The sequence below is a fragment of the Armigeres subalbatus genome, chromosome 1 (genome assembly GCF_024139115.2).
Source record: "Armigeres subalbatus isolate Guangzhou_Male chromosome 1, GZ_Asu_2, whole genome shotgun sequence".
NCBI lineage: Eukaryota > Metazoa > Arthropoda > Insecta > Diptera > Culicidae > Armigeres > Armigeres subalbatus.
In genome coordinates this window covers 37,879,821-37,907,331 of record NC_085139.1, presented here as the reverse complement: position 1 = coordinate 37,907,331, position 27,511 = coordinate 37,879,821, and the positions used below count along the sequence as shown (strand labels likewise).

Below are 27,511 nucleotides of genomic sequence, written 5' to 3'. Positions count from 1 at the left end.
TTGAGCGGCACACGGTCGCTTTGGCGGAGCCTACTTGCGGATTCATGCAGCTTTTTATAGAGGTTTAACAGGGCCCATTGTCAAAGCCCACCACATCCTAGGCAGGCGCCACAACTCGCAGATGGCCTGGGGAGGGATCGTCAAGCAACAAGCGTCAAGCATCAGAAAATATGCCTAGAAGCAAAATGTCCTAAACCGAGATGTATGTCATGCTATCATAACACATCAATTAATCGAGTTTTGAATAAAAGTAAAAGATTTCCAGTTATCCAAAACGTCCTGAAGCTCAGAGCATGTGATCTACCCAATGAACTAAGCCCTGAATGATGTATCCGTACCAGTACTTAAGCATATGCAGTATTTCGAAAAAGTGTTTTGTTGGAAATGTTCAACAGAAAACGAAAAGCATCTTCTACTTTATTTTTTGAGGTTATTCTATTTTTAACGCAATTTTTAGTACGTCTGACTTAGGGCCGATGCCCACGTAGCGTTTTTTCATGTCTGCGTGCACGTGGCATTGAAAAAACGCAGGTGTGCATCGGTGGGGTAACGCTGCGTTACCGCTTTTTCCCGATGCACATCTGCGTCCTTTTAACGCCGTGTGCACGCAGCGTTGAAAAGACACTACGTGAACATCGGGCCTTAGAGGGAAATAGGTAAAAAGAATTAGTTACACTGATAACTTTGTCTAACAGGCAACGTCGTGGATTCCTAGCGCTCTTGACGAAGTCTTTCCTGGGCGCCTCTTTTGTACTGAAGGCCTTCACCTCCACTTAGGCCTTAAACCAGGTTTAAGCGTATGAATCAGCACCGTTCAAGAGTTAATTGTGCAACATTTCACATTCAAACTACAATTTGAATCGCACCGAAAGTAGGAATACATTTTTTAGAGGATCCTCCATTATCTGTGATATAACAGTCAATATTCATCGAATCAATTAAATATTTATACAGTCCTTAAGAAGGTTTGGAATTTTGTCATATTGTTTTACTATTTGAAGTCCAGAACGGATTGAAAGATTAGTAGAACTGCTGAAAGTAAAGACTCATAATTGCCTTCAGGTTCAGCTCATACGAGAGCATTTTTCATCGTCCAACTCTCCTTGAACCTTAATTGAAGAAGTCAACGTACTTAATAGTAGGGGAGGAGGTTCGGTTGTGGGCACCCTTTTGTGTTTGGTCCATAACTTTGGCCCTGGTTGATCTTATGTCGACATTTGCATAGCAATCGAAAGCTAAACTTATAACCTTACTACTAGCAAAGAAATTAATATGATTTCATCGATTTAGAAAAAAATATTGACAATTTAGAAAATTTGACATTTTTGGACATTTTCATTTCGTGGTTCGGTTGTGGGCACCCTTGAAAACTTAGCTAAAAATAAAGAAGCATGAATAAAAACCACCCAGATTTAAAGACAAGGAATAGTTTATTCATTCTAAAAGCCAGGAGACGCTAAAAAAACTCAAATCAATTCACCTAGCAGTGATGATGCCTCCCTCGGTGCATTAAGGAGGATGTTGAAAAAATTCACATAAGAAAGGTCTAAAATAACACTTTAGGTAAATGGGTTTTAATTTTTCATTGATTTACGTTTTATTGGTATGCATCACAGTCAAAAAAATCCTGATTAATCACCCTAGCGGCAATAGTGCCTTTCTCGTTCATTTCAAAAAATAATATTTTGGCCATAAATTTTGATCCCATAGTCCGACCTGACCAATTTTCAATAGGAACCAATGGGAAAGCATTCCCCGTCGAATGCAACTTGTTGCAAGCAAATCGGTCAACGCTTTGTTCCAAAAAGTGTGTGTATAATGACTAGACATGCCCAAAGAACAAAAATATTAAATAAACTCATTATTTCGAACAATTATGTCAAACTAATTATAAAAACTGCCTTAAAACGTTATTAAAAATAAGTTAAGGGACAAGTAAAACGATATTGAATGATTTATCAACAAAATGAGGGTGCCCATAACCGAAACAATAAAGGTGCCCACAACCGGATTTCGCAGCCTTTTTGGAACGAGAAGAAAAAAAAATTCGCGCTAAAATTTTGATGGCAATCGACATTGGGCCTCAAAATAGATTAAATTTACTGTGTAAATACGCATTAGAACTCACTTTTTGAATTAAATCCTTTAACTTATGGCACTTTGAAAAAGGCCAAAAAAAAAACTTTCGTGTTGTTTTTCTTGTACGAAAAATTTATTTGTTTCTAGTTCAAAGTAGAGATGCCCATCCGGTTTGATATTGAGCACAAAACATCATGCTATTATAGCAAACAAATGACGGTTGTCAGAATGACAGCATCTCTTATCTGTCAAATAATACATAGGGGTGCCCATAACCGAACGGTGCCCACAACCGAACCTCCTCCCCTACATCACGGAGAAGAGGGCTTTAAAAACATGACAAACCGTGAAAATATCTTGTGCATAGTTTCATAAGAGCGTAACTGCATTGATCGCTTTTCCCTTCATATATTTTTTCTTTCGTTAATAACGCAAAAGATTCAAAGCTACAACAATGATTGTTGCTCATCTTTAGTATGCTTTAGCATCATCAATTAATTTTAAGGTGAAATAAGGGTTTTAACAGAATTATATCCGTGTGCTCGTCACGAGAAGAATTGCAAACTGATATAAAACTGATCATATTCGGGGGCATACGTTTCACGATAAATTTCTTTTCAAACCGCTACCATAACCTGCTTCTTCTGTTACTAAAACCATATTTGTAGCCTATTAGTTATCGGACAATACAAATATTTAAAAACAATTTTGTAACATTGTAACGGCCTTATTTGACTTCCAAAATTTTAACTTAACAAACATTCCGCGGAAAAGAAATAAAATTCCGTTTCGTTTCGAAAGATTTCGAATTAAATAGACTTTGATTTCGTCTCGTTTGGCGGTCTCGAAAATAAATCTATATTTCGTTTCGCTTCGTTTTGAATCAACAAAGACATTTTAAATTTCGTTTCGTTTCGTTTCGTCAAGAAAAAGTGTGTTATCGCATACCCTTACCAGTACTAAGATTTTCATTTTTATTGAGAAAGGTCACGTGATATTTACATTTTATTCTTTCCCGCTTCCTCAGAAAACATAACCAATGAAAGGAATTCCGCCAATTTTTACGGATTTTTATTTCATGAAAGCGCATCAAACAATTGAAAACAAGGTGTTTCTTTCTCAATTATGTGAGCTCTAACTCGAAAAACAGCAACAATATAATCATTTTAAGTATACTAAGTATACTTAAAGGCTATATGATCACTCCAAAACCAAAATTTTGATAGAAGGCTCGGAGACCCATAGTGTTATATACCAATCAACTCAGCTCGACGAATTGAAGTGATGTCTGTTTGTGTGTATGTATGTATGTGTGTGTGTGTGTATGTGTGTATGTGTACAAATTTTGTAGACACACTTTTTGGAACTTAGCATTACCCGATTTACTCGCAACAAGTTACATTCGACGGGTAATGTGGTCCCATTGTTTGCTATTGAAAATTGGCCTGATCGGACATTGCATTTCGGAATAATTGAAAAATCATTGTTTTTTCCCAAGGGTCCCCCCTTGGAAAAAAAAATTCAAAATAAAAAAAAAATGTTTTTTTCAGGAATGGTGTGAATACATAGTAATTAATGCAAAAACATGCAAAATGATAGAAAATATGCGATCTATTCCCCTAAAGTGCTTTTTTGTCCTTTCCTATGTGATTTTTTCAGTACATTTTACGATGCACGAGAAAGGCATCATCGCCGCTAGGTGGATTAATCTGGGTTTTTTCTGATACATCCCAGAATACGTCCATCAGATGGCCTTGGGTATTTAAAAAAAATATCAATGCATTGTTGTTTGCTTCTGGTTTGACATAACCTTTTGCCGGTTTTGACATAACCTTATCAAAGAACACCAATCTGTGCATTAGATATGCATAAAAAAGTCATCTTGAAAGGGTCAAAATAGGATTATTAGCCATAAACTTTTTGTTTTTAAACAGATTTGATCGTTTTATGAATTTTAAAAAAGCTGTGTTCATAGGTCTTTTAGCTCTAGTAAACACCTGACATTTTGCCGAAGACATAATATTCTTATTTAATGACAGTTTTGGAAAATTTCAATTTACTTAATTTTAAAAATTAACGTTCTTGTAATTTTTGCAGTGAATGCTACCTCATAAGGTAAAATGCCCAATAGTGGACCCCCTAGTAGCAGAATTTTGTTCTTCCTGTCATAAGGAGCAAAAATTTTCAACATATTAAATCTGCTTGATATCTAATAACAAGTTCTGCATCTCCTTTTCACGATACATACACAAAACACTCAAATACACGACGTTATTCATTGAAATGGACATTTTAAAGTCTGACTGAATTCGCCCTATAGTAGACCCACTGGGGATCCATAATAGGAAATTGCTTCCCTATAGTCGACACACCATTTGATTCTCATGTTCCATTTATGGACCCCCAAAATATTCCTATGGACACTCTCGTGTTAATTTTTTATAGAATTGTAAAAAATCATCTAATTTTACCATTGGCGTAACTACAGGAGGGCTAGGGGGCCCCCTAGCCCCCTATAATTGTTGCTGTTCTACCTAATTAATATAAATATCTAGCTTTCTGACCATATGTGGGATTTATTGCAGAGAATGGATTCTTCTTCAGCTTTCTTCGAAGCACTACACCACTAAGTTGGAAATATTTATCAAGTTTTCGAACTTCGAATAATTGACCTTTCCCGTCAAAAATTTGTATTCACTCAATCCATTCTTTGTCTTTGTCTTAAGGTCAACTTTCCCAAAGAACCCATATTTTTTGACGCCTCTAAGTATTTTTAAATATTAGAACAAAGATCGAAGAAGTGCTGTTTTTGAAATTGGCCCGAGTTTGAACGAACATCGCATCGGGTGGTTTTTTTAGGCCGGTTCAAACGTGCAGCATTTTTTTTTTGTTTTTGTTTTCGATTTTAAAAATAGTTACACTAATAAAAATCCACACATTTTAATTGGCAAAAATCTAAAGAAATTTTCAAATAAAGTTTATGTGTGCGTAATAACCACTCGCTATAGGAGAATCCACATAAAGGTTATTAGTTAATAACGGGTATGTGTGTTTCCACATATATGCTATGCGAATTCACAATGCCATTATGTGGGAAATGTTATAGTCAAAATTTATGTGTGCCACACATAATGGATATGACTGGATTTTTGTCAGTGTGGAATATGGGTTCTTTGGGAAAATTTACGGGAATGGTCAATTGTTACATATTATGCTAAGTATGTCAAGCACGAAGGTTATTACGCTCCCTTTATCCTAAGCTTAAGATTACGAAAGTTGGAGTAGAAACACTGATTTTTTTTTGTTATTCAGTGCTGATTGAATAAATAAATGAAGCTACAGACAAATAGCCAAATATTATTTCTGAGATGTTGATTGAATGAAGAAAAATAATATAAAATGGTAAATAAAAGTTTGGTCAGCTGTGATCTTAATATTGAGATATCATGAAATTTTTGACAAATCAAATTGTTGAAGTTTCATAGGGCCATTGATTGTCAAAGTTTCAAGCAGAGCTTCGTTAGTATTTCCTACAAAACCGAGTGTATAATCTCTACCTTTGTAACATAAAAGGTGCTAAAATATGTATGGCATTTCTGAAAAGCTTATTAAATAAAACTTTCGGAAAATATGAATGCCAAATGCAGCGAATCGTATGCCTGTATCGAAATAACATTTTGAAGGCAGTTCTTTCTGCAGATTTGTCTGCTGAAGTAGTCAAGGGATTTAAATGCTGTTTCCCTAAAACTCTGAATTTCCAATAAACACGGTAAAGTTCTTGGGGCTCGAGAGATGTTCGACGAAACCGAAAAATTTTAAGAAAAGGTAACCTTAATTTAAATTAGACAGAACTTGGAATTGTTTTGGTTGGATTTATAAAGTCTACAAATTTGTTTTTCTTCACTACGCTTTACTAGGTCGATCGTAGAGACTTACTAAAATTTAAAAAAATCAAATGAAATTGAAAAACATCTTTGACTGTAAAATTAGTAACATTTTCAAAAGTTAACCCCCACTAGAATTTTTCATTCGTTACGCCAATGAATTTTACTTTCCATAGCATTTCAAATGCATGTAATCAAATCATAGGACTGTAAGGTAGGTTCTCCCGATGGAATTTCCTAACAAAATGTTTACATTGTGCTGTAATAATGCCAAAAATACTAGAGCATAGTTTCCCAAAGTGGTGGGTCGCGACCCCCCAGCCTGTGTAAATCTTATGGAAGGGGGTCGCGACCTCCCAACTTTGGGAAGCTATGGACTATGGAGGGTCCACTATTGGGCACTCTACCCTATGTGCTCTTTCATATGCCACCTTAAAAAAAGTTATTGAATCAACTTTCTACGACATCAACATTTTAAGACTGCATAGTTTTATTTCAAAATTGCACATAACTTTGAAATGACAAGATTTATAAATGTGTTATGTTCAGCAAAAACACAAAAACACACAAAAACACTGCGTACACTAAAACTCTTCTGAAGACCAAAAAAAAAGATTTTGAGGGCCAGCCTAATTTAAAGTGTAGAATTCAAGCTATTGACCTTCACTTGCTCATTGTACATCTGGAAGATATCTTGATCTTAGGTCAAGATCATTTTGAAAGACCTTAAACATCCCATGTTCGAAGAAATTTGAATCATATGCTTATTGAATCGAATTGGATTTATACTTGATGATGGGAACATTTCAAAAGACCTGCTTGATCTGGTAGATACCTTTAACTGAACTCGAGAACGTTTTGGTGTACCTTGAACATCTCGTTTTAAAAACAATCAGTTTAAATAGTGCGCATATGCATTTTGAGCCGGATTAGGTATAAGCCAATGATGAAGACATTGCCAAAACCTTGATTGATCTGGTAGATAGCGTGGGATAAACTCGAGAACGTTCTGGAGAACCTTGAACCACTCGTATTATAGGAAATTGATCATCGGCTTGATTGAATTTCATATCAATGTTCAAAATTATCATACAATGCAGTATAGAACTCAAAATATTTCATATTCGTTTGCATGCGAAATCTTTCCAAGGTTTCAGATATCTGGGCGTTCAAGGTATAGTTACACTTGACCTGCGACATTTTTTTTTTCTGTAAAGCCAACATCCTGATGAACAACTTTACTGAAGAAAGCGAGAACCTAGCTCTCTTGTGGGATTTTACACAGCCAATCTAAAACGCTGGGCATATGTGACCCATTCGTCCCGAAAGGGTCAAAGGGCTAATACCTTCAATATCACATATAAAAAATCAAAGAAACAAAGTTTTAATAATAATGCTTAAAGCATATTCCAAACTTAGACGTACATTTTCATGATAGAATTAGAGGCGAAAGAACAGATTGGATAGCTCCGTTAGGATACGGGTGGCATGAACATTTTAAGTATAGATGTTGATTTGGTAGCGAGCGGTGGGCTATTTTGGAGACGATATAAATCGCATGATCATCCTTCTGTCAAACTTCCGTATGAAGAGAAAGGGAAGAGTATCAGCGTGGAAACTGATATACTGATACAAACAGAGTTATGCATATTTTTGAGAATCTAGATTAATTTCGTAAGTATTAAAGAATCTGGGCATTCTGAAGGATCAATAAAAGTTGAATTAATTAAAGTGGATATATTAAGGATTTGGAATGATCTGAGTCAGCTACAGAATCCGGAAAAATGGGATATTCCAAAATGTGTAAAGGACGAGCGACCTCAAATCTGCCCAGTTAACATTTTGATACGTATAGCTTTTGATATTAATTGTCATATACAAGCAAGAGAACTTGTATATAATGCACTGAATCGCTATATACCTACCAAAGTGGAGGCCATATACGTACTAAACAACGACTTTCTTGAGTTTTCGTAAGCTTAATTACGATCTAGTAAACATTTGAAAAAATAATTGTAAATGTCTCGAACATTTGACCTTTGGATCTAGAGGCTAATGCTCTACCAATGTGCTATACAGCAACTCTTGAAAAGCAGCAACTTTTTGACAACCATAATCTAGATAAAACTCTAGTGTTGCGACGATATTGCAGTAAACGATGATTAGAACATTTATACGATTCTAGAATCATGTTGTTGTTCGTACAAATGTAGCTTGAGTCTTATATGCAAATTGTTTGTAATTGTTACGATAATGTTCATACATAAAACGATTACGCAGCATTCCAAACGATTCTGCCGACATATAAACGATGATGAAATGTCAACATCAGTGATATTCTATTTCGCCGTGTTTACCTCTGAGTTATTTTCATTTTGTTGAAGTTTAGTTATTTTGTTCGATGTTTGGCAGTGGTACGGAGTACAAATCGACAGGATTAAAAGAATGGTATCAAAAACAACATTTATGGAGTAGAATTAAGTCACATCGGATGGAGTGAAGTAAGTAGAAATGATATTTATTTTGTCGCTGAGATACAGTGGGTTTTGACCAGCGCGCTGGAGTAAAAACTATATACGCACAACGCACACGCGTATACGATTTTCATGGCACCACGTATGTATGTGGATATACGATATTTGCGATTTAATCTGATTAAGTGGATATTGTTTATATCGTTTTAGGACTTTTTTGAACTCAATCGTAAATATTCCATATGCTGGTATAAAATACGATACTAATCATATTTGGGCTACCCTAATAAGTAATTTTATACGAGTGCGATAAAAAACAGCAATATATGCGATCAAATATATATTTTCCTATAAGATCTGTGGTTGACTGGGTGCAGTCATTTAGGAATATTTGGAGATTGAAAAAAAAACAATTCACCATCTTCAAACAAAAGTTTTACAGACTAAACACTAATACATAAGACATCCCTTACAATATCCAACATAATACAAAGGTGAATGGTTTTTGCTACCATCTGTTACTTTTTGGAATCTGAAATCGCAAGGTTAATAAGATTAGGATTGGATAGCAGTGAATCTGGCGCAAAAAATCACCATTTAAAATCTAACGCATTTCCGTTTTGTTACTAATCTAATGTGTCGTCCAAGTACAAAGCATTTGGAATCGGAATGATCTGTTGAAAAGTGTACAGCTCCATTATATGGCCATCATTTTTACTTTCTACTTTTTATTTGGACAATGTAGGAATTGTGCGCTAAATCATGGTACAGTAGAATCACATGTCTGTTGCAGGCATTCCAGGCCCTTTTTAATATTACGATTTTGGTAGTTACTTTAGAGTAGCTCGAAATTTCTTACCGATAGTAGAAACATATAATGTCGAAATGTTCAGTAACTCCACCTATATGTATTTAATGCTTCGACTGCAGAAAGCTGTACTGTGTTTCCTCTGACACGCAAGAACTTCAACATACCTCGAAGCTAAAAGCTCTCTATCGCAATGAACTTACAAAGGATATCTAGACAACAATGGATAAAATTGTCATTACCATGCATTCTGACACCCACCCATTAGCAAGGAAGCCACTAGAACCGCACTGCGCAGGCTCGAGCTTTAGTTCCTCGTGACGGGGCCACCTATTGGAAAAACGTAAAGCTTTCCGTCTCTTCTTCACTGAATATCGATAATACAGAGCATACCCCCCAAAAGAGGTCGAATAAAGTAAAATAAACGAAAAGCTCCAACAGTTAAATAGAAACGCATAGAACAAACCACTCACCTGTATATGTGGCGATCCGAGCAGGTTGATGAGTTCGGCCTTTTCCCGGCCATACTTGTGGCCCGGGGCCGAACTGATGGCATCGATGGCGTCCCGGCAGCGGCTGATGGCATCGCCCGGAGGGGCCCGTGACGGATTGATAACGGAACTACTAACTCTATCGTACAGCTGATAGTTTGAGGTTTTTTTTTATTTAAAGGTGTGCGTGTGTGTGCGCGCATTTTATTTCGAAAGAGAAATCAATCGGGATATTCCAGCGAACCAAAAACGACAATAAAATGGAAACGAGAAACAAGAACAAGAGATGTGAATGTTGATAAAAATAAATTGATTTATTGATGGCCCAGAGGTTCAGAAGGAAGTAACTGTAGTTGCTGATATTCAAAAACTCTTAGAAAAACACTTTCCTGTTTTTCGGTTTATAAGTAAGATGGATATTACAAGTGTATAAGCCAGACATCGCAACCAGAAAACATTATATCAGTGCCGTTACCTCCAAATGAGATACTGCTTATATGTTAAACATTTTACTCATTTATTTTATCTGACTTGCATTAAGCAATTGTTGGCCGAATTAACTCAATTTCAGATCAATGGAAAATATTTTTCTTGAAATACTCGAATGTCAAATTAATGACCGAAGAATATTATCGTATTAATGTTAGAAATAATCAAAAAATCAACTTCTGAACCACTGTGCAATTGAAAGATGTTGATGAATGGCGAAGGAATGCATTCAAGGATACAACGATGAGGACCGTGTGCGCATACATCTGAATGAATGTGAGGGTGAACGGATGGAGGCGCGGGTGGGCCAATGATTACCTGCAGCAGTTCATGCAGCTTGACGTCGCGTAGCATACTGGCCAGCACTTCCGGGTCGCAATTAGCGTCTTGCAAAGCGGTAATGTCGTCTAATGAGTCGAGAACCTTCTGGATGGCCTCCAGACCGGCTTCTTCGTCGGCCCACTCGTTCAGGCTCTCGGAGGCGGTCCCGATCGCCACTGCAATGAAAACCGGGGGAAGAAACAAACGGGGAGAAGAAACGATAGAAATAAAACAATAGGCGAGAGAAGAAGCCTCGCAGAGCTTTTCGAAAGGGCCGAAACAACAAAGAGACCATCATTGAACTTCTTTTACGATTTATATGATAGATTAGTTTTCGTCTACATTTCCGTATGCGAAACATCTGAATATAATTGAAAAAATAAATGTCTCATTCTTGTTTTGGTCTTTTTAAAAAGCGCTGCAAGAAATGTGTAGCTTTTCATGAAAAAGGATATGAATTGTAATCTTTTTTTTCGGAGGAAGAGCGCGACTGAATAGCGTGTGATTTGTGTGAATATCTAAAACAGTCAACATGAGTTAGAGTGACTTTGTGGCATGATCGAAAACTGTGATTGAATGGGTTCTGAATATTGAATATGATAACAAACAAGTAAGTAATCTTGAAAAGTATAAAAAGCTTTTGAAACAAACTTTTAAAACGGATTTATAAGCATTGTAAGTCAATTAAACTACGAAGCAACTAAATTCTAATTTACCAATATAGTTTTTCTCTCGTTGGGCCGTTACAAATATTTAATTAAAATTACGTCCTACTGGTCTTCAAAAGTAAAAATAATAAAAAATGTATATATCAAAATAAAATAAAAATAAAAAAACTCCTCGTATTTGGTAAACAATGTTTCGAAAATCGTCCAAACTATTTCATTTTTTTTTTGCAGCCGCCTCAAAATATTTTTTTTTGGCAAAAAATCAATGGGGGCGACATATTTTTTTTTTAATATTTGTATCGGCCATAATGAAACCCAGGATCCATTCAATAGACAGTTGATCTGCAGAACATGCGAATTGATCGTATTTTTTATCACATGTTTCAGCTAAAATAAATCTTTTTAAGAAAATCGGATACATACAGAAATAACATATATTTCACATTTATATGGTAATATAAGTTTTTATCACAACGGGAACCGAATTCCATTATCGCTCTGCATTCTAAGACTCCTTGGCACTTACTATAACTTCGAGAATTTCTAATCAAATCCAATAATTTCCTAAACCATGCAAAACCAACCGACTTTACCATTCAGCATTCAGGAAGGCATCTAGTCAAATTGAACGTTTGACTGAAACGGTTGTTAGCCTAAATAATTGACCGAAACAATTCAACAGACAATCAGTCTGTGTTATGTTTCTAATCGTATTCCTAAACATTGACGTCAAACAAACATCACTGGCGTAATTAAACAATTTTAAACAAATATCAAATAGATTATTGTACCCATAGAAGGTTCTGTGCCGTCTAACGGAAAGAATAGGCCTTTTGCGAAGCTGACGTGTAGGGCCATACAAATTTAAATATGTTTTGGAGAAGTGAAGAAAAAAAAGTGAAGGACTATCTATGTTAAGATCAAAAATGGACATTCATTGCGGTTTTATACGTCTGATAGCTAATGTTTCAAGGTCTGTGAGCCAGCATCGACTGGTGTAGTCAGGAAGGTCTAGGGAATCATTCCATGCGAGTTGTCGTAAAGCGTATCTTAGAAAAGAGCGTTGACCTCTTTCCATTCGGAGGGTTTGGACTGCATAGCAAGGCAACCAAACACAGACATCATATTCCAAAATGCTGAGGACTAAGCAACAATGAAATGATTCCCCAGCCATCACAAAATCATACATGACGCAACATAATATGCTAAATTGGAGGCGATATACGTACACATTTTATGGGGAAGTACCTATCGCCTCCACTTTAGCATCTTATGTAACATCATATACGATCATAACATTTTAGAAGAAAAAATAAATTTTAAAAAATGTGAAGCTCTAGTGGTAGTTCGTTGTGATATTCAGTAATATATATCAATAGGCAATCTAGAGTTCTTCGAGACAAGGGACAGATCTCGGCAAGTTTTACCAAACTACCAAATTAGGAGAATCGGTTGAACACTTAAAAAATGGCAGCCACTCAAAGAGGCCTGGGGTCATATTGACCCCAGAATTGTATTGAAATCTTCCATTTGTATGCTATAAGATATATTTTTTGGAATTCTTAATGATTTCAACTTTGACTTCCTTACATTACGGCTATACTCAAGACATTAAAAATAAATTAGATCACAACCATGGCGATAAATGTTTGTGACTTGATCGGTAGTGAAATTTCCCTAATGGCATTATCCCCGGTTTTATTCATGGTCGTGTCCCGGTTCTTCCGTTTTTTTCCGGTTTTCCTGACTGGTTGGATATCCTGTGGTTTTGAGCAATAATATGGTTTAAAGTAAAAGGCATTTGGCATTTCGGAATAAATTTATTAATATTTGAATTTTTGGTTGATCAGAGTGTGTATCCAACTGAGGGATTTTTAAGTTGGACAACGTTCATCACAAAAATCTCAGTGACAAGTGAGAATGAGAAGTGAGAATACGAAGTGAGAAAAGATTGAAACCGTCTGCTTAGAAGCCGTACACTTATTACTAAAGCACTTATGGGGATAGCGGTCTTTTTTTACGCTCCAAGTAAATAAAAAAATAGGTGGGTCCTCCTTAGCCGTGTGGTAAGATGCGCGGCTACAAAGCAAGACCATGCTGAGGGTGGATGGGTTTGATTCCAGGTGCCGGTCTAGACAGTGTTCGGTTTGAAAATTGTTTCGACTTCTCTGGGCATAAAGGTATCATCGAGTTAGCCTCATGATATAAGAATGCAGATATGGTGAAACTGTGAAAGTGCTTAATGAACACTAAGCTACGAGGCGGCAATGTTCCGGTGGGGGAGGTAATGCCAATGAAGAAGAAGAAGGATAAATAAAAAATAATACGGATAAGAATAATTCTACATTTAGAGGGAGGGGGTTGAAAAACCAGATTTTTTTTACTTAATATATGTAAGATCCCTTATTTCTCATTTATCACTTCTTATAGTGAGTAGTGCCAAAAAATGGTTCGCTTTTCATTTCTCACTTCTTTCTTCACACTTATCATATCGTTCACTTTCCACTTATCACTGCCAAGAAGTAAAAAATAAGAAATAAGAAATGGGGAGTAAAGCGGCGCACTGTGAATAATGAGTAGTCTCCCTTCCCCTTGATCACTATCGCTCTCTGTTAGAGATGTGCGCCAGTCGGAAAATCATCGGAGGTTGCGTTTGTCATAATTTTGGTTAGCGGCGGCGACCTTTTCGCTGTCACATCATAAGCTAGGCTGACCAAATCATTTCAGTAAAAAGACGAGATAAACCCATTTGCAAAACGGGACACGTAAAAAAAAACCTTGTGATAAAATTCAAGAGCTGTGAGATTTCAAAATTTATTGGCGTAATTTTCATTTTCCGGGTTAAAAAATAGAAATATTTTAGAGGTTTTCAATAACAATGATCCTTGCGCCATCTCCAATCGATTGCCAAACGCGGTCCCAATTTAAAATACATTTGAATTAACGGTTGCGGATGTTTACACACGTATGGGATGCCAGCCTCAACATCTGTTATCTGTGGTGGGAGGTAAGTCCCCTTAGGGCACGCGGAAAGGTGAGTGCAATTTTCTTTTAGCTTTTTTTGTAGTACGGTATCAAGTCCAGGAACTTTCAATTGGCCTTAATTGTGTTTGTCTTCAGATTTTGAAATGTTATTTTGTACTATTGACATTACTTCCGAATAAAACAGAATGCATGCTTTCTGTTGTGCATGTAAATTGACGAAAATAGTATGAATTAAGAGCACATTTTCCGTTCTTTCAAGGTCAGAATCAATAACGTTCATCTGATAAAAAGTTCTTAGATTATTGGCTGCATGAGCAGAACAACGATGATTATACTATTGCTTTATATGACGAATATTCATAGATTGAAACAACCTAAGACAAGATCCATAAAGTACGTCACGCAAATATCAGCAGTTTCCAACCCCCTTCCCAAAGTGACAAAAGGACTTTTTGTATTAATCCTATAAAACTTTTGTATGCAACTATGTGTATTGAAATTGAACAACAGTCGATCGCGTTTGAATTACATACATGTGCTTCTGCCTGTCGTATTAAGGCGGGTTTGCTTCTGCTACGACAATAGAGGCTTGTTTACAGCCGTTTGATCATTTATTCATCCACTTAGAATTCATCAAAATCATTATCATATCAGGGGGGAAGGGGAATTTAATTTCTTTTTGCTCTTTTTTCGTTTCAGAGAGCGAGCAAAGGCGCTTAAACCTAGGCTATTAGCCAGGGCAAGGCTAATACCTTCGCCCCATCCGAGGAAAATCTTGGGCAAGGATAATGGAGTGACATAAATTTCTTAGCAAAGTCACTCCCAACGTATTTCCACAAATTTTCTATCATTTGCTTATAATGATACTCCTAAACCACATACCCTACCCACCATCCAATTCCTTGACATCTATGAGGGCGTCGGTGAGTCGCTGGCCTCTCTTTAAGTAGATGTCATATCATCATTTCCTTCCCTTTCCTAGTAACGGAGAAGATGGGCGTGGCCGGCAATGATAGCTTTCATGTTTTATCATTTTGGACCCCCAATTGGATTTCCATTGAATCCCAAATGGAAATCCATAAGCAATTGGGGTAAGAAAGGTAAAGAATATACATAACAACTATCAGTATGCAATCTACGAAATACTCCGTTACAACGCAACGCAACGCAACGCAACGTAAAAAATAGAAATATTTTAGAGTTCTTCTGTATGGTGGAAAAATACTATCTTCTATACTTCTCTCTAAAAAAATACTATCTTCTATCTATACTTCTCTCTTCAAAGGGACGAGGACAAAAACACGAAGGAACAAAAATTCCCATGGTAATCGAAATCCGTACACTTAAGCACCTTAGTATATGAAAAAGTCATTAGAAAATAGGATTCGAATCTAAATAAAACGTTTGTCATTGACACAGCATGGAGGCTTCTACTTTTAAAATAATGAATAAAATGATGCTGGGTCATTAGGCCGAAGGCCGTTAGGCCGAAGGTCATTAGGCCGAAGGCCATTAGGCCGAATGGTCATTTGGCCGAACGGTCATTAGGCCGAATGGTCATTAGGCCGAATGGGAACTGGGGAGTGAGAATTGAGTAGTGCGAAGTGAGGAAGAAGTAGAACGGAAGAAGAAAAAAAGAAAAAGGAGGAGAAGGAAGAAGGAAGGAATGGAGAAGGAAGAAGAAGGAAGAAGGAAAAAGAATGAAGGAAGAAGGAAGAAGAAAGAAGAAAGAAAGAAGAAAGAAGAAAGAAGGAAGAAGGAAGAAGGAAGAAGCAAGAAGGAAGAAGGAAGAAGGGAGAAGAAAGAAGGAAGAAAGAAGAAGGAAGAAGGAAGAAGGAAAAAGGGAGATGGAAGAAGGAAGGAGGGAGAAAGCAGAAGGAAGAAACAAGAAGAAAGAAGGTAGAAGGAAGAGAGAAGAAGAAAGACGGAAGAAAGAAGAAGGAAAAAGGAAGAACGAAGAAGAAAGAAGAAAGAAGGAAGAAAAAAGAAGGAAAAAGGAAGAAATAAGAGAGAAGAAAAAAGACGAAAAAAAGAAGAAGGAAGAAAAAACAAATAAAAAAGAAGAAGAAAGAAGGAAAAGGAAGAAGAGAGAAGGAAAAGGAAGAAGGAAGATGGAAGTAGGAAAAAGGAAGAAGAAAGAAAGAAGAAGGAAGAATAAAAAAGGAAGAATAAAGAAGAAAGAATAAAGAAGGAAGAATAAAGAAGGAAGAATAAAGAAGGAAGAATAAAGAAGGAAGAATAAAGAAGGAAGAATAAAGAAGGAAGAATAAAGAAGGAAGAATAAAGAAGGAAGAATAAAGAAGGAAGAATAAAGAAGGAAGAGTAAAGAAGGAAGAAGGAAGCAGGAAGAAAGAAGAAAGAGGAAAGAGAAGGTAGAAGGAACAGGGAAAAAAAAGAAGAAAGAAAGAAGAAGGAAGAAGGAAAATGGAAGAAGAAAGAAGAAAAAAGGAAGGAAGAAGAAGAAAAAAATTAAGAAGAAAGAATGAAGAAGGAAGAAAGAAAAAGAAATACGGATGAAAGAAGAAGGAAGAAGAATGAAGGAAAAAGAAAGAAGAAAGAAGGCAAAAGGAAGAAGGAAAAAGGAAGAAGGAAGAAGAAGGAAAAATAAAAGATGGAAAAAGAAGGAAGTAAGAAGGAAGAAGAGAGAAGTAAGAGAGAAGAAGAAAGGAGAAGGAAGAAGGGGAGAAAAAAGGAAGAAGGGAAGAAGAAGAAGGAAGAAGGAAAAAGGAAAAAGGAAGAAGGGAAAAGGAAGAAGGAAGAAGAAAAAAGGAAGAAGGAAGAAGAAAGATGGAAGAAGAGAGAAGGAAGAGGGAAGAAGAAAGAAGGAAGAAAAAAGAAGAAAGAAGGAAGACGGAAGACGGGAGAAAGAAGGAAGAAAGAAGAAGGAAAAAAAGAAGAAAAAGGAAGAAGGAGGAAGGAAGAATGGAAAAGGAAGATGGGAAAAGGAAGAAGGTAGAAAGAAGAAGGAAGGAAGAAGAATAAAGAAGGAAGAACGGAAAAGGAAGACGAATGAGGGAAGGAGAAAGTAGGAAGAAGGAAGGAGGAAGAAAGAAGAAGGAAGAAGGAAGAAAGAACTTCTCATTTTGCTTCTTTTTGCTAATTCGGCCTAATGGCCATTCGGCCTAATGACCTTCGGCCAAATGGCCTGACACCGAATAAAATCTACTTCTCCTGACTCGAAATCCGTCCACCATGGACGGATTTCGAATCAATAGATCAAAATCCGTACAGCTATTTTTTAACTAAATATTTAAATTGAAGCAGTCTGATTGACTCAACTACCAGTTCGATAGTTCGATACGCATCTTGAGAAGCGATCCCTTCGATTTGTATTCCGCTTATCTTATGTAATGATTCGCAGTTAGCAATTAAAACACGGTTATTTTTGGTGCAATTATGCTCTACCCGAAAACAAAATGGCGGCAAACACTCCGCGTTTGGTGGGGGCGATTTGTTTTTGATTGATTTCTTTTAATTTCAAAGCCTTCTTTCCATTTCTATGCCCTTAAAGCTTACTGACAAGTATCTGAACAGGATAGGATGAATTATTTTTACATTTATAACCTTTAACCTCCTTCAATTTATTGATGTCTCATGAGGTGGACGGATTTCGGTGATGTACGGATTTCGGTCCCGCACGGTATAATATTCGGAAAAAAAAATGTGGGGTTTTGGAATTTTTTTATCTGCTCTTATCATTTCTCATGCATAAAGAATTTTATTATTGACCAATGTCAAAATCTTTTCCATTTCTAAACAATTGAAAATAACAAACAATAGTTAATGCACCCTGCCTGAAGCCAGTTTTGGGCATTAGAAGGTTAAATAAAATAGTTTGAATAAACAAAATGTCAAAAGACAAATGCGAAAAGAGCAATAGGGTGGGCCTATTGATTTCCCGTGCCAAATCCCTTTTTCTTGTATATAAAGCCTGTCCACGTTAAATTTCGGACACTGAGATGAGGTTCAAATCGTTTTTAGCCATTTCATCAATTTGTACGAGAATCAAAATATGTTGAAAGTATCACATGAAACGGAGAGGTTCAGCTGTGTTGGTTTGTGAACATTTTTAAAAACCGCATTTGAAGATGGGTGTCCGAAATTTAACGTGGACAGGCTTTAAATAGGAAAAAATCTGCGGACAAGAATAACAAGAATATAAATAAGAGAAAAAACATAAATCAAAAGAAATTTTAATTAATTCCATGGCACACACGTCGAATCTTATCAATTCACAGTCCTTTTTGATCGAAGCTGATTTAAATAACGCTAAAAGTAGCGTCACAACTTGGGAATCTTGTCCATTGATTTTGTTCCCATGTGCTCCCAAAAAAACGGGACTCCTGCAATTTCGTCGCGAAGAGTAAAAAATCCTGTCCAATATTATAGTCTGGTTTACGGCTCGGACTCTCGGAGATCTCCGCCGGATTGTATTTTAAATCGAGCCGAATTGATTATTTTTCATAACGGAATCTCATAAATCCCGTCCACACACATGGGAGCGAAATTTGCAGACAAGCTCCTGATGTGTAAACTAGTCTTAAAGTACATGAGGACCTTAAATCTAGGTTTTATTCAGACCAAATTTTCCCTTGGTTTGAAACTGACTTAAACTCGATTTTGTTCAGTTGATTATTTTTTTGTGCCGGCGTTTCTTGCAGTGGATGATTTCGAAATATTCAGAATTATTCAAAAGGACTTTGAATGATTCTCAATGTATCAAAAAGAATCAAATGATGTAAAATTATGTTGTAAAGCAGATTTGAAAAAAATGAATTACCTACTTCGGAAGATTCAAAAACAATAATCGAAAATGAACTTAATCTGAAAATTAGAATGTCTGTCCCTGCGCTTCATTTTATTGACGTTGAGGTATAACCTGATTTTCAGGAAATAGGTACTTGCCTATTTCTAATCCCGTTCAATACACCGATAAATTGGCCAAATTTTAATGCCTCAGGAATAAGCAGAAAAAAATCTTTGACGTGTCGTCGTCACGTGACATCACGTGTCTGTCCCGTTAAATACGGTACGTATGGCCAATCTACAAAAAGCCATTTCAACATTTTTTTTAGATTTCCATGAAAAATTCTTCAAAGTGTCCACGGAAAGTTCTTTGGAATTCCCAACAGAAGTTTTTTTTTGAATTCCAGAAGAAATTTTTTCGTTATTTCCAAATGAAAAAGTTTGTAATTTCTAAGCGAATTTTTTTGGTCTTTTCTGCCAGACAAACCAGAACAAAAGTCTTAGAAATATACTTAGAATCCATCATAGGAAATTTTTGTTAAGAAATTCTCCGGTATTTTCAAGGGAAATTCTCCGTAATTTCCAAGAAAGCATCTGTAGAAATTCTTCAGAGAATTCTTCATAGTTTCCGCAGGAAATTGTGCTAAATGCAAACTTTTCGCCAAAAGGGTCACGTTTTCAGGTGAGAGGGAAGGGTTTCTTGCGCCGTGACGATCCATACAAAATATCTAAAGGATTCATTTTTGCATTAAACCTGTATTGTGTGACGAGGGGGAAGAGGTGGTTGAAAATCACCAATGTTTGCGTGACGTACTTTATGGATCTTCCCAAACGATATTTTCGGCCGAAGGTTTATTTCAATTAAATGTCCCTTTTTGCCAAACAACCATTCCAGCTAATAAACATATCGGCCGAACGACTTTTTCACACTTTTCACATTTACTATTGTTCGGCCAAACGACATGTTCGTGAATTATTAAACGACATTTACGGTTGAATGGCTCGTTCAGTTAAATGAAGTTTTCTGCTTAATGGCATGGCTCCTCCTGCCAAACAATCATTTCGACTAAAGGATTTTTTGGACAAAGATTTTCGCGGCCAAACGACATTTTTGGCTGTATGGTCCTTCCTGGGGGACGTTCATTTAGGCAAAACGGCATAAAAACAAGCGACAACAGAAAACGCAACTAAACCGACCTACTTTCAGTAAAACTACAGGTGGGAAAAATTTTAAGGATTCTCGGATTCACCCAACATCGCACAAATGAAAAGCTGTCAATAATTTACCATTAGCATTCATAGGTGGTATAAAGCTTAGAGTTTTGTATGAGAGTAGCATCCCTCTCATCTGCTACCACATATATAGATTCACGACAAATAGCAATCTCTTAGATGGAAGCAAGGCACTGCAAATTGTTACACAGTTATTCATGATTTATAATCTACCATTCCAAGCATTATTTACGTGCTTTGCTATCCGAGCACTTCCGATGTCATATTCTAACATCAAGTTCTTCGGAGACATGTTATCAGATAATGCCTCAACCCACGATACAAAATTGGTCTTACCCTTCCAATGATGTAAGTTGAATAAGGATAACACTCGAGCTGCTGTTACTAAACCCGCCATGCACCTTTGTTACACAACATAATCACGTGAGGTGCAAACAGTGGTATCATTATTGTCATCAAGGAGGGAACGAAATCAATGGATATTCAACCTGCAATGGAACAGTCTACGACGTTGTCGAGGGAACAGTCCTTATCAGCAACAACCCAAAAGAAGAGAGTGTTACAGCAAGCACAAAATGAGTTTCTCCTTCACCATACATGCTCACAGATCATGCCAAAACTGGGCTAAGCATAGGTTACTTAAAAGCTTAAACCAAAATAAACTGCATTTATTTATTGAAGGCAAAACGATAATAAAACTCGCAACTAACGAGTGTTTAAAACAGATCTTTTGTACAGCGCTCCCCTATGATATCACCAGGGTCGTAAAAAACCCTTCGAAAAACTTTCGGGTGAAAGTCACGCTCATACTTTTTTCCGCTCCTAAGATTCTCTCGAGAGTATATTAAGAAGTATTATGTTCGGTCTTAAAGCGATCTTAATAGTCGCCCGAAGGGTTTTTACTCTACCTTTGCTCCCGTATGCATGCGGTACGGTACGGAAGGAACCGGCAGTGACTGGTGACTTACCGTGTGCCATCCATCCTCACCGTCATCGGTCGTCGTTCGGAGGAGATTACATTTATCCTTTGCCCACACAAATTTCCAGCACCGTTGTTCGATCGGAAAGCCCTGGGCAGGAGTAATGGATGGCGGAGAAAATCGCGCCACAACAAAAGCTTTTATTACCGTTTTGTGGCACTTGTTGCAAACTTTAATGCAACCCCGTTCCGCTGCTCCCTTACGAGCAAGTTTCACTTAGGGAGGTGAGTTCGCTAAAAAGAAGGGAAACGACTTCGCCTCACCCACTTGGGACGACGTTTTTAGTAGTATGCAGCCCTTGCGCATCAGAGACGACTTAATGATTTCAGTTTTAGAAATCCGCTGGGTGGATTCTCGTCGTCGTCATCTGTTTCGTTATATGTGAGCGGTTTCTCATTTCTCGGGTACTTATCTGAAAGGACGCATGTGATTTTGTATACAAAGATTCAAACGTTAATTTCTCCAATCTGATAGCGTGACTCGGCTACCTATTCGTGACGTTGGTTTGCATGGGAGTGCCATCGTATTACAAAAATCGACGTATGAATCTTTGCTTGCAAAATCACATACGCCCTGTTGAATAAGTATCCGAGATTTTCTTAGATATGAGAAGCAAAAAAGTTTCAGTTTCAAAAAAACAAGTGAGCCCTTGAGGATACCGAGAAGTTGTAGATTGACGTCGTTGAGTCGCATCTTCAAAATGTTATCAAGAGAAATGTGAAAAATGTCTGTCGTAAATAGCGATAATTGGATCATTGTGTGCTTGCATTTGTTTTGTTTTGTGGGGACAGCCCGTTGCTAGTGGCATAGTGTGTGAAAATAATAAATAATATGGGCTTTCTTGACTGCGAATATACAACAGTAAAGCACATGTGACAATTGGACAAATCAAGCATCCGAAAGATGTACAATTTGGAACAAAAATAGCTAATTCCGCTGGAGGTTGGTACTCGGTGCTGGCTTTTCCGCAAACGTGATATTTAAGTGCTCTTGTTGTGTAGGGGTTATCACGCCTCTCTAGATAGTAGGAGGTTGAGGGTTCAAGTCCCTTCAACGTGTATTCTTTTCCGCAAATTTCACATCAATTTGTCCATTTCGAAACATATAATGCATATGCACAGCCACAATATTCAATGAAAAATTTATTTTCGTACGGCCTAATGGCCGAATAATATGCAATTAATTGCTTCCCTTGTTTCTGGACTTTAGAATTAATGACGCATTGAATTTAAAAAGACGTATTTCCACGATAGTTGTTGTCGTATCGCTTATCCCCACTTTTCTATGCGCCGCCCTCCAGCAGGCTGAAAACGTCTCGTTAGAAATGGACGCACGTGTCTTTTCAAAAGAGCTAAAGGAAATCCATCAGGTCTCAGATTGAGAAAAGATTTCAGTCGAGAAGCTACACACGATATCATTATTTCATCGATATGAATAGAACCGATAGCTTGACCCATGAGTGAAACATTGCTTGATGCGAGTCCATTTGGTAATCACCAAGCCACACACTAAGCAAACTTATCCTAGAAATACGAACATACGGATTGATTTACATAGAGCCACTCGCTAAATTCTTCTTTGTGCACTTGTTTTCCAAGGAAGGCCGGTTTTTGTATTGCACGCTCGTTTGGGAACGTACCGATCGATAACGTATGCTAAAACTTTGGAGAAAGCTTGTGCCGCGTTTTCTACGTTCCCGAGGCCCAAAATTATCCCCAGTCCCCAGTCGCTGAAATCGTGTTTTTAGCGTGATTATTGCATAGTACCTTCATTATTTGATTTATCGCAATGGTGTCTTTGAGACATTTTATCAGTAAGACGCCAAAGTCGTATTTTCAGGACTTTTGGAGATTTATTACTTTCTATGCCAACAAGCTTTAAGGTTCCCCCAGTCGTAGGCGATTTCATCGTCGCGACGGAGACAACTAGTCGCCGCGATTCTATCGTTCGGTCGCTGCCGGCAATGTTCTATTCACGCTTCCATACCAACGGCGACAGAATCACTGTCGCCAAGCGATAGAATCGCGTCGCAACTGTCGCGTGGCGTGTGTTTGGGAGAACCTTTACATATCATATGTATAAGCATACAAGCATATGGAGACGCATGGTACATTGTTTCATCAACTCCTTGAGTATAAACTTTTTGTGCAAAAATTGAAGGTTTATAATATTCAGCATACCATTTGCATCAAATTACGATTAACAACAACCTGGATTGAGATTAAGTTTCACAGCGGTAATAATAAAATAGGGAAGATTAATTTCCGCTTTGCATAGCAGGAAATGGTTTTTGATTAAACATACCTTACATTCAAAAAGTCGATTACTTGTACTTTGTTATGCGTTTGGTATTGTCTGCCACAAGTTGCTTCTTGCCAGATTACAGTTATATCAAATATGACTAAAAAATACAATAAAAATGTTTGATTTTTCAAGTTTTCAAGTCGCAATAGCCACCAAACGGCGTATTTTATTATTATCTAAATTTATCAAGAGCAAACAAAAAAATTTAGCTATAAATATTAAAAAAGATATGATGTGAAAACCATTTATAAGAGGTTATCAGCATAAAATGTAAAAAATCCCCACAAGTAACGGAATTACGAATTTGGCGTCTTTGACAAAGTTTTGTCGCTAGTCTTATGCCTTTCTTTACTATACTGGGAGTCATTTCAATTTTTGGAAATCGAGAGGGAGATTTCTAACAGAGTCAATCTGACTGAACGGATTTTCAAGATAAACCCTTTAATCAAAATATTATAAATACACGTGGTTTGGTTGCAATTGTTAATCGGTTCTTTTCAGGACCAACCATTTATTAGAAGAAAAGTTGATTTCAAATGGCATCGGCTGCTGTCTCGACACCGGCAATGCTGAAAACTTATTCTCAGTGCCTTAGGACAGCATTGCTTGGCGGTGGTAAGAAAATGCCGTCGGTATCAGAGCCATGAGCAGTCGTCGGAGAGAAACGATGCACATTTATTTGCATGGATGGCGTCTATAACGTTTCAGTGGCAAATCATGGCTCACGTTGGAGTCAGTAGCAGTGAAGGCACATTACGCCTGATTCTGTTTTACACGGATTTGTTTACCGGCTGTGTAAAAAAAAACCTTACAATTTTTTTACAAAGTATCTCCATTTTGCATGTATTGGCAAGACATAGTTTTTACACGGATTTTTGAATTTTAAACTGAAAAACAAAAATAATAGAGCAAAACATAATTGATTAGTGATGGGCAGAAAATTGCCATCGGTAGCATAATCACAAGTGTTCGTCGACGTGGACGCTGGAAAAATGTTTTCGCAAGAATGAATTTTACAGCGCTTCAGCGGCTAGTGCAAATTTCTCTCAAGATTCTGACTTTGCGTTTGCTGCTTTTAGACATAGAAAATGCGCATTGTTGAAAAAGATTTGATCATTGTTTGGCCCACCATTACATACAAAACAAAGTTATCGAATGCTAACGGCCAACGATGCATACATTTCGCAGCATTCCGCGGAATGGTAGTCCGAAGCACCTTCTTTCCCCGCAAAAGGCGACATGGAGATCACCTAACCAAGAAACGGAAAACCAAATCAACCACGTTCTAATCGACGGTAAATTCTTCTCCGACATCACGAACGTCCGCACTTACCGCAGTGCGAATATTGAATCCGACCACTACCTCGTTGCAGAATGCCTGCGCTCAAAACGCTCGACGGTGTACAACACGCGTCGAAGTCGAACGCCGTGGCTTAACATTGGGCGGCTAGCAGACGGTAGACTAGCCCACGGATACGTGCAGCAGCTGGATGTGGCACTCCCAACCGAAGAGCAGCTAGGCGCAGCGTCTTTTGAAGATGGCTGGAGTCTGGAGAGATATGCGATCCACCATTGGTAGCACCGCAACCGCTGCACTTGGCACGGTGCCCCCGGATCAGAGAAACGACTAGTATAGTAGTAGCGCGGAACAGACAAAACTAGATTTTCCATAGGAAAAAGCGCCAGCAGAAAGGTCGAGACCGTGAAGAGACGGAACAACTGTATCGCGCTAATAACACACGAAAGTTCTATGAGAAATTGAACCGTTCACGTAAGGGCCACGTGCCACAGCCTGGTATGTGTATAAACGGAAAACTTCTTACGAACGAGCGTGAGGTGATGCAAAGATGGCGGCAGCACCGGCTCCGTATCTCCAGGAAATCCAGCAGGAGATTGGCCGGCTGAAAAACAACAAAGCCCCTGGGGTTGACCAACTACCAGGAGAGCTAATTAAACACGGTGCTGAGGCACTGGCTAGAGCGCTGCACTATGTCATTACGAAGATTTGGGAGGAGGAAGTTTTGCCGCAGGAGTGAATGGAAGGTGTCGTGTGTCCCATCTACAAAAAGGACGATAAGCTGGATTGTAGCAACTACCGCGCAATCACATTGCTGAACGCCGCCTACAAGGTACTCTCCCAAATTTTATGCCGTCGACTAGCACCAATTGCAAGGGAGTTCGTGGGGCAGTACCAAGCGGGTTTTATGGGCGAACGCTCCACCACGGACCAGGTGTTCGCCATTCGCCAAGTACTGCCGAAATGCCGCAAATACAACGTGCCCACACATCATCTATTCCTCGACTTCAGAGCCGCATATGATACAATTGATCGGGACCAGCTATGGCAGCTAATGCACGAACATGGATTTCCGGATTTACTGACACGGTTGATCAAAGCGATGATGGATCGTGTCTGCTATTCAACATCGCTTTGGAAGGGGTAATACGAAGAGCAGGGATTAACACGAGTGGTACAATTTTCAATAAGTCCGTCCAGCTATCTGGCTTCGCCGACGACATAGATATTATGGCACGTAACTTTGAAAAGATGGAGGAAGCCTACATCAGACTGAAGAGGGGAGCCAAGCAAATCGGACTAGTCATCAACATGTCGAAGACGAAGTACATGATAGGAAGAGGTTCAAGAGAAGACTATGTGAGCCACCCACATCGAGCTTGCATCGGTGGTGACGAAATCTAGGTGGTAGAAGAATTTGTGCACTTGGGCTCACTGGTGACTGCCGAAAATGACACCAGCAGAGAAATTCGGAGATGCATAGTGGCTGGAAATCGTACGTGCTTTGGACTCCGCAAGACGCTCCGATCGAATAGAGCTCGCCGCCGTACCAAACTGACAATCTACAAAACGCTCATTAGACCGGTAGTCCTCTACGGACACGAGACTTGGACGTTACTCGTGGAGGACCAACGTGCACTTGGAGTTTTCGAAAGGAAAGTTGCGTACCATCTCTGGTGGGGTGCAGATGGCGGACGGTACGTGGAGGAGGCGAATGAACCACGAGTTGCATCAGCTGCTGGGAGAACCATCCATCGTTCACACCGCGAAAATCGAACGACTGCGGTGGGCCGGGCACGTAGCCAGAATGTCGGACAGTAACCTGGTGAAAATGGTTCTCGACAACGATCCGACGGACACAAGAAGGCGAGGTGCGCAGCGGGCAAGGTGGATCGACCAGGTGGAAGATGACTTGCGGACCTTCCGTAGACTGCGTGGTTGGCGACGTGTAGCCATGGACAGAGCCGAATGGAGAAGACTCTTATGTACCGAACAAGCCACTTCGGCCTTAGTAATAATAATAATAATACCGGCACATGATAAAACCGTTTACCAGTTCCAATCGGTTCAATGATGGTATTCGCCTATTTCCGTAAAGTGACCCCGTAACAGGTTCCGGCGGAACGTCCGTATTCCGGAGTACAGGCCATATTTCGGACCGATCAAATTCCTGATCAAATTTGGTATAGTTTATGCGTCGTTTCTATTCAAAATATATAAATAAATGAACCGTGCATTGTGGCGTCAAATTGTTGATTCAGTGTTATCTGTTTAGATGTTAACTAAATAAATAAAATAAATAATAATAAAATAATCATTTCCGAAGTATGCGTTCTGGCATATGGCCAAAAGCTAACACCCATTTCAAATCCGGAATAACTCCGGTATCAAGTGGCCAGTCCTAAAAATCCAAAGAGCCCCTGAAACTTGCATAAATTCCGCTTCTTTTGGTGAAAGTTGCGAGAAAAAAAATATCGATAGACAAAAAAGTTAGTCAAAAAGATTTTTACTTTCGTTTTTAAAAGGGGGGTTGGTAACGGAAGGGTTAAAAATCCTACAAAACGGTATACATTTTTCTAGGGTAACCTCACTTTTGTGTTTGTAAATTTTGATTGTTCTCGAAAACATCTCGTGGGGTAGGTTGGCCGATTTTTGTATGGTCTGTTTGGCCGAGTTGAAAACTTAGTAAATACCAATCGACACAATTTTTTAACGATTCCCCAATAAAATCAGCATTGAAAAAAAAGACAAT

The 27,511-nt window shown here is 38.2% G+C and overlaps 1 protein-coding gene across 11 annotated transcripts in view; it reads right to left on the bottom strand.

Moving 5' to 3' along the window:
- The window catches only part of LOC134224508 (peripheral plasma membrane protein CASK-like), a 666,907-nt gene that overhangs the window by 208,903 nt on the left and 430,493 nt on the right, over window positions 1-27,511 (bottom strand). For 3 of the 11 annotated variants that reach the window (XM_062703958.1, XM_062703934.1, XM_062703948.1), the window contains 2 exons: window positions 10,544-10,722; window positions 9,719-9,886 (listed from right to left, as the gene is read on the bottom strand). The exons of the other annotated variants lie outside the window; for them this stretch is intronic. In XM_062703958.1, the coding sequence (XP_062559942.1) occupies window positions 9,719-9,886; window positions 10,544-10,722 (347 nt within the window). The remainder of the gene's footprint in view (window positions 1-9,718; window positions 9,887-10,543; window positions 10,723-27,511) is intronic. 11 annotated transcript variants of the gene reach the window in all.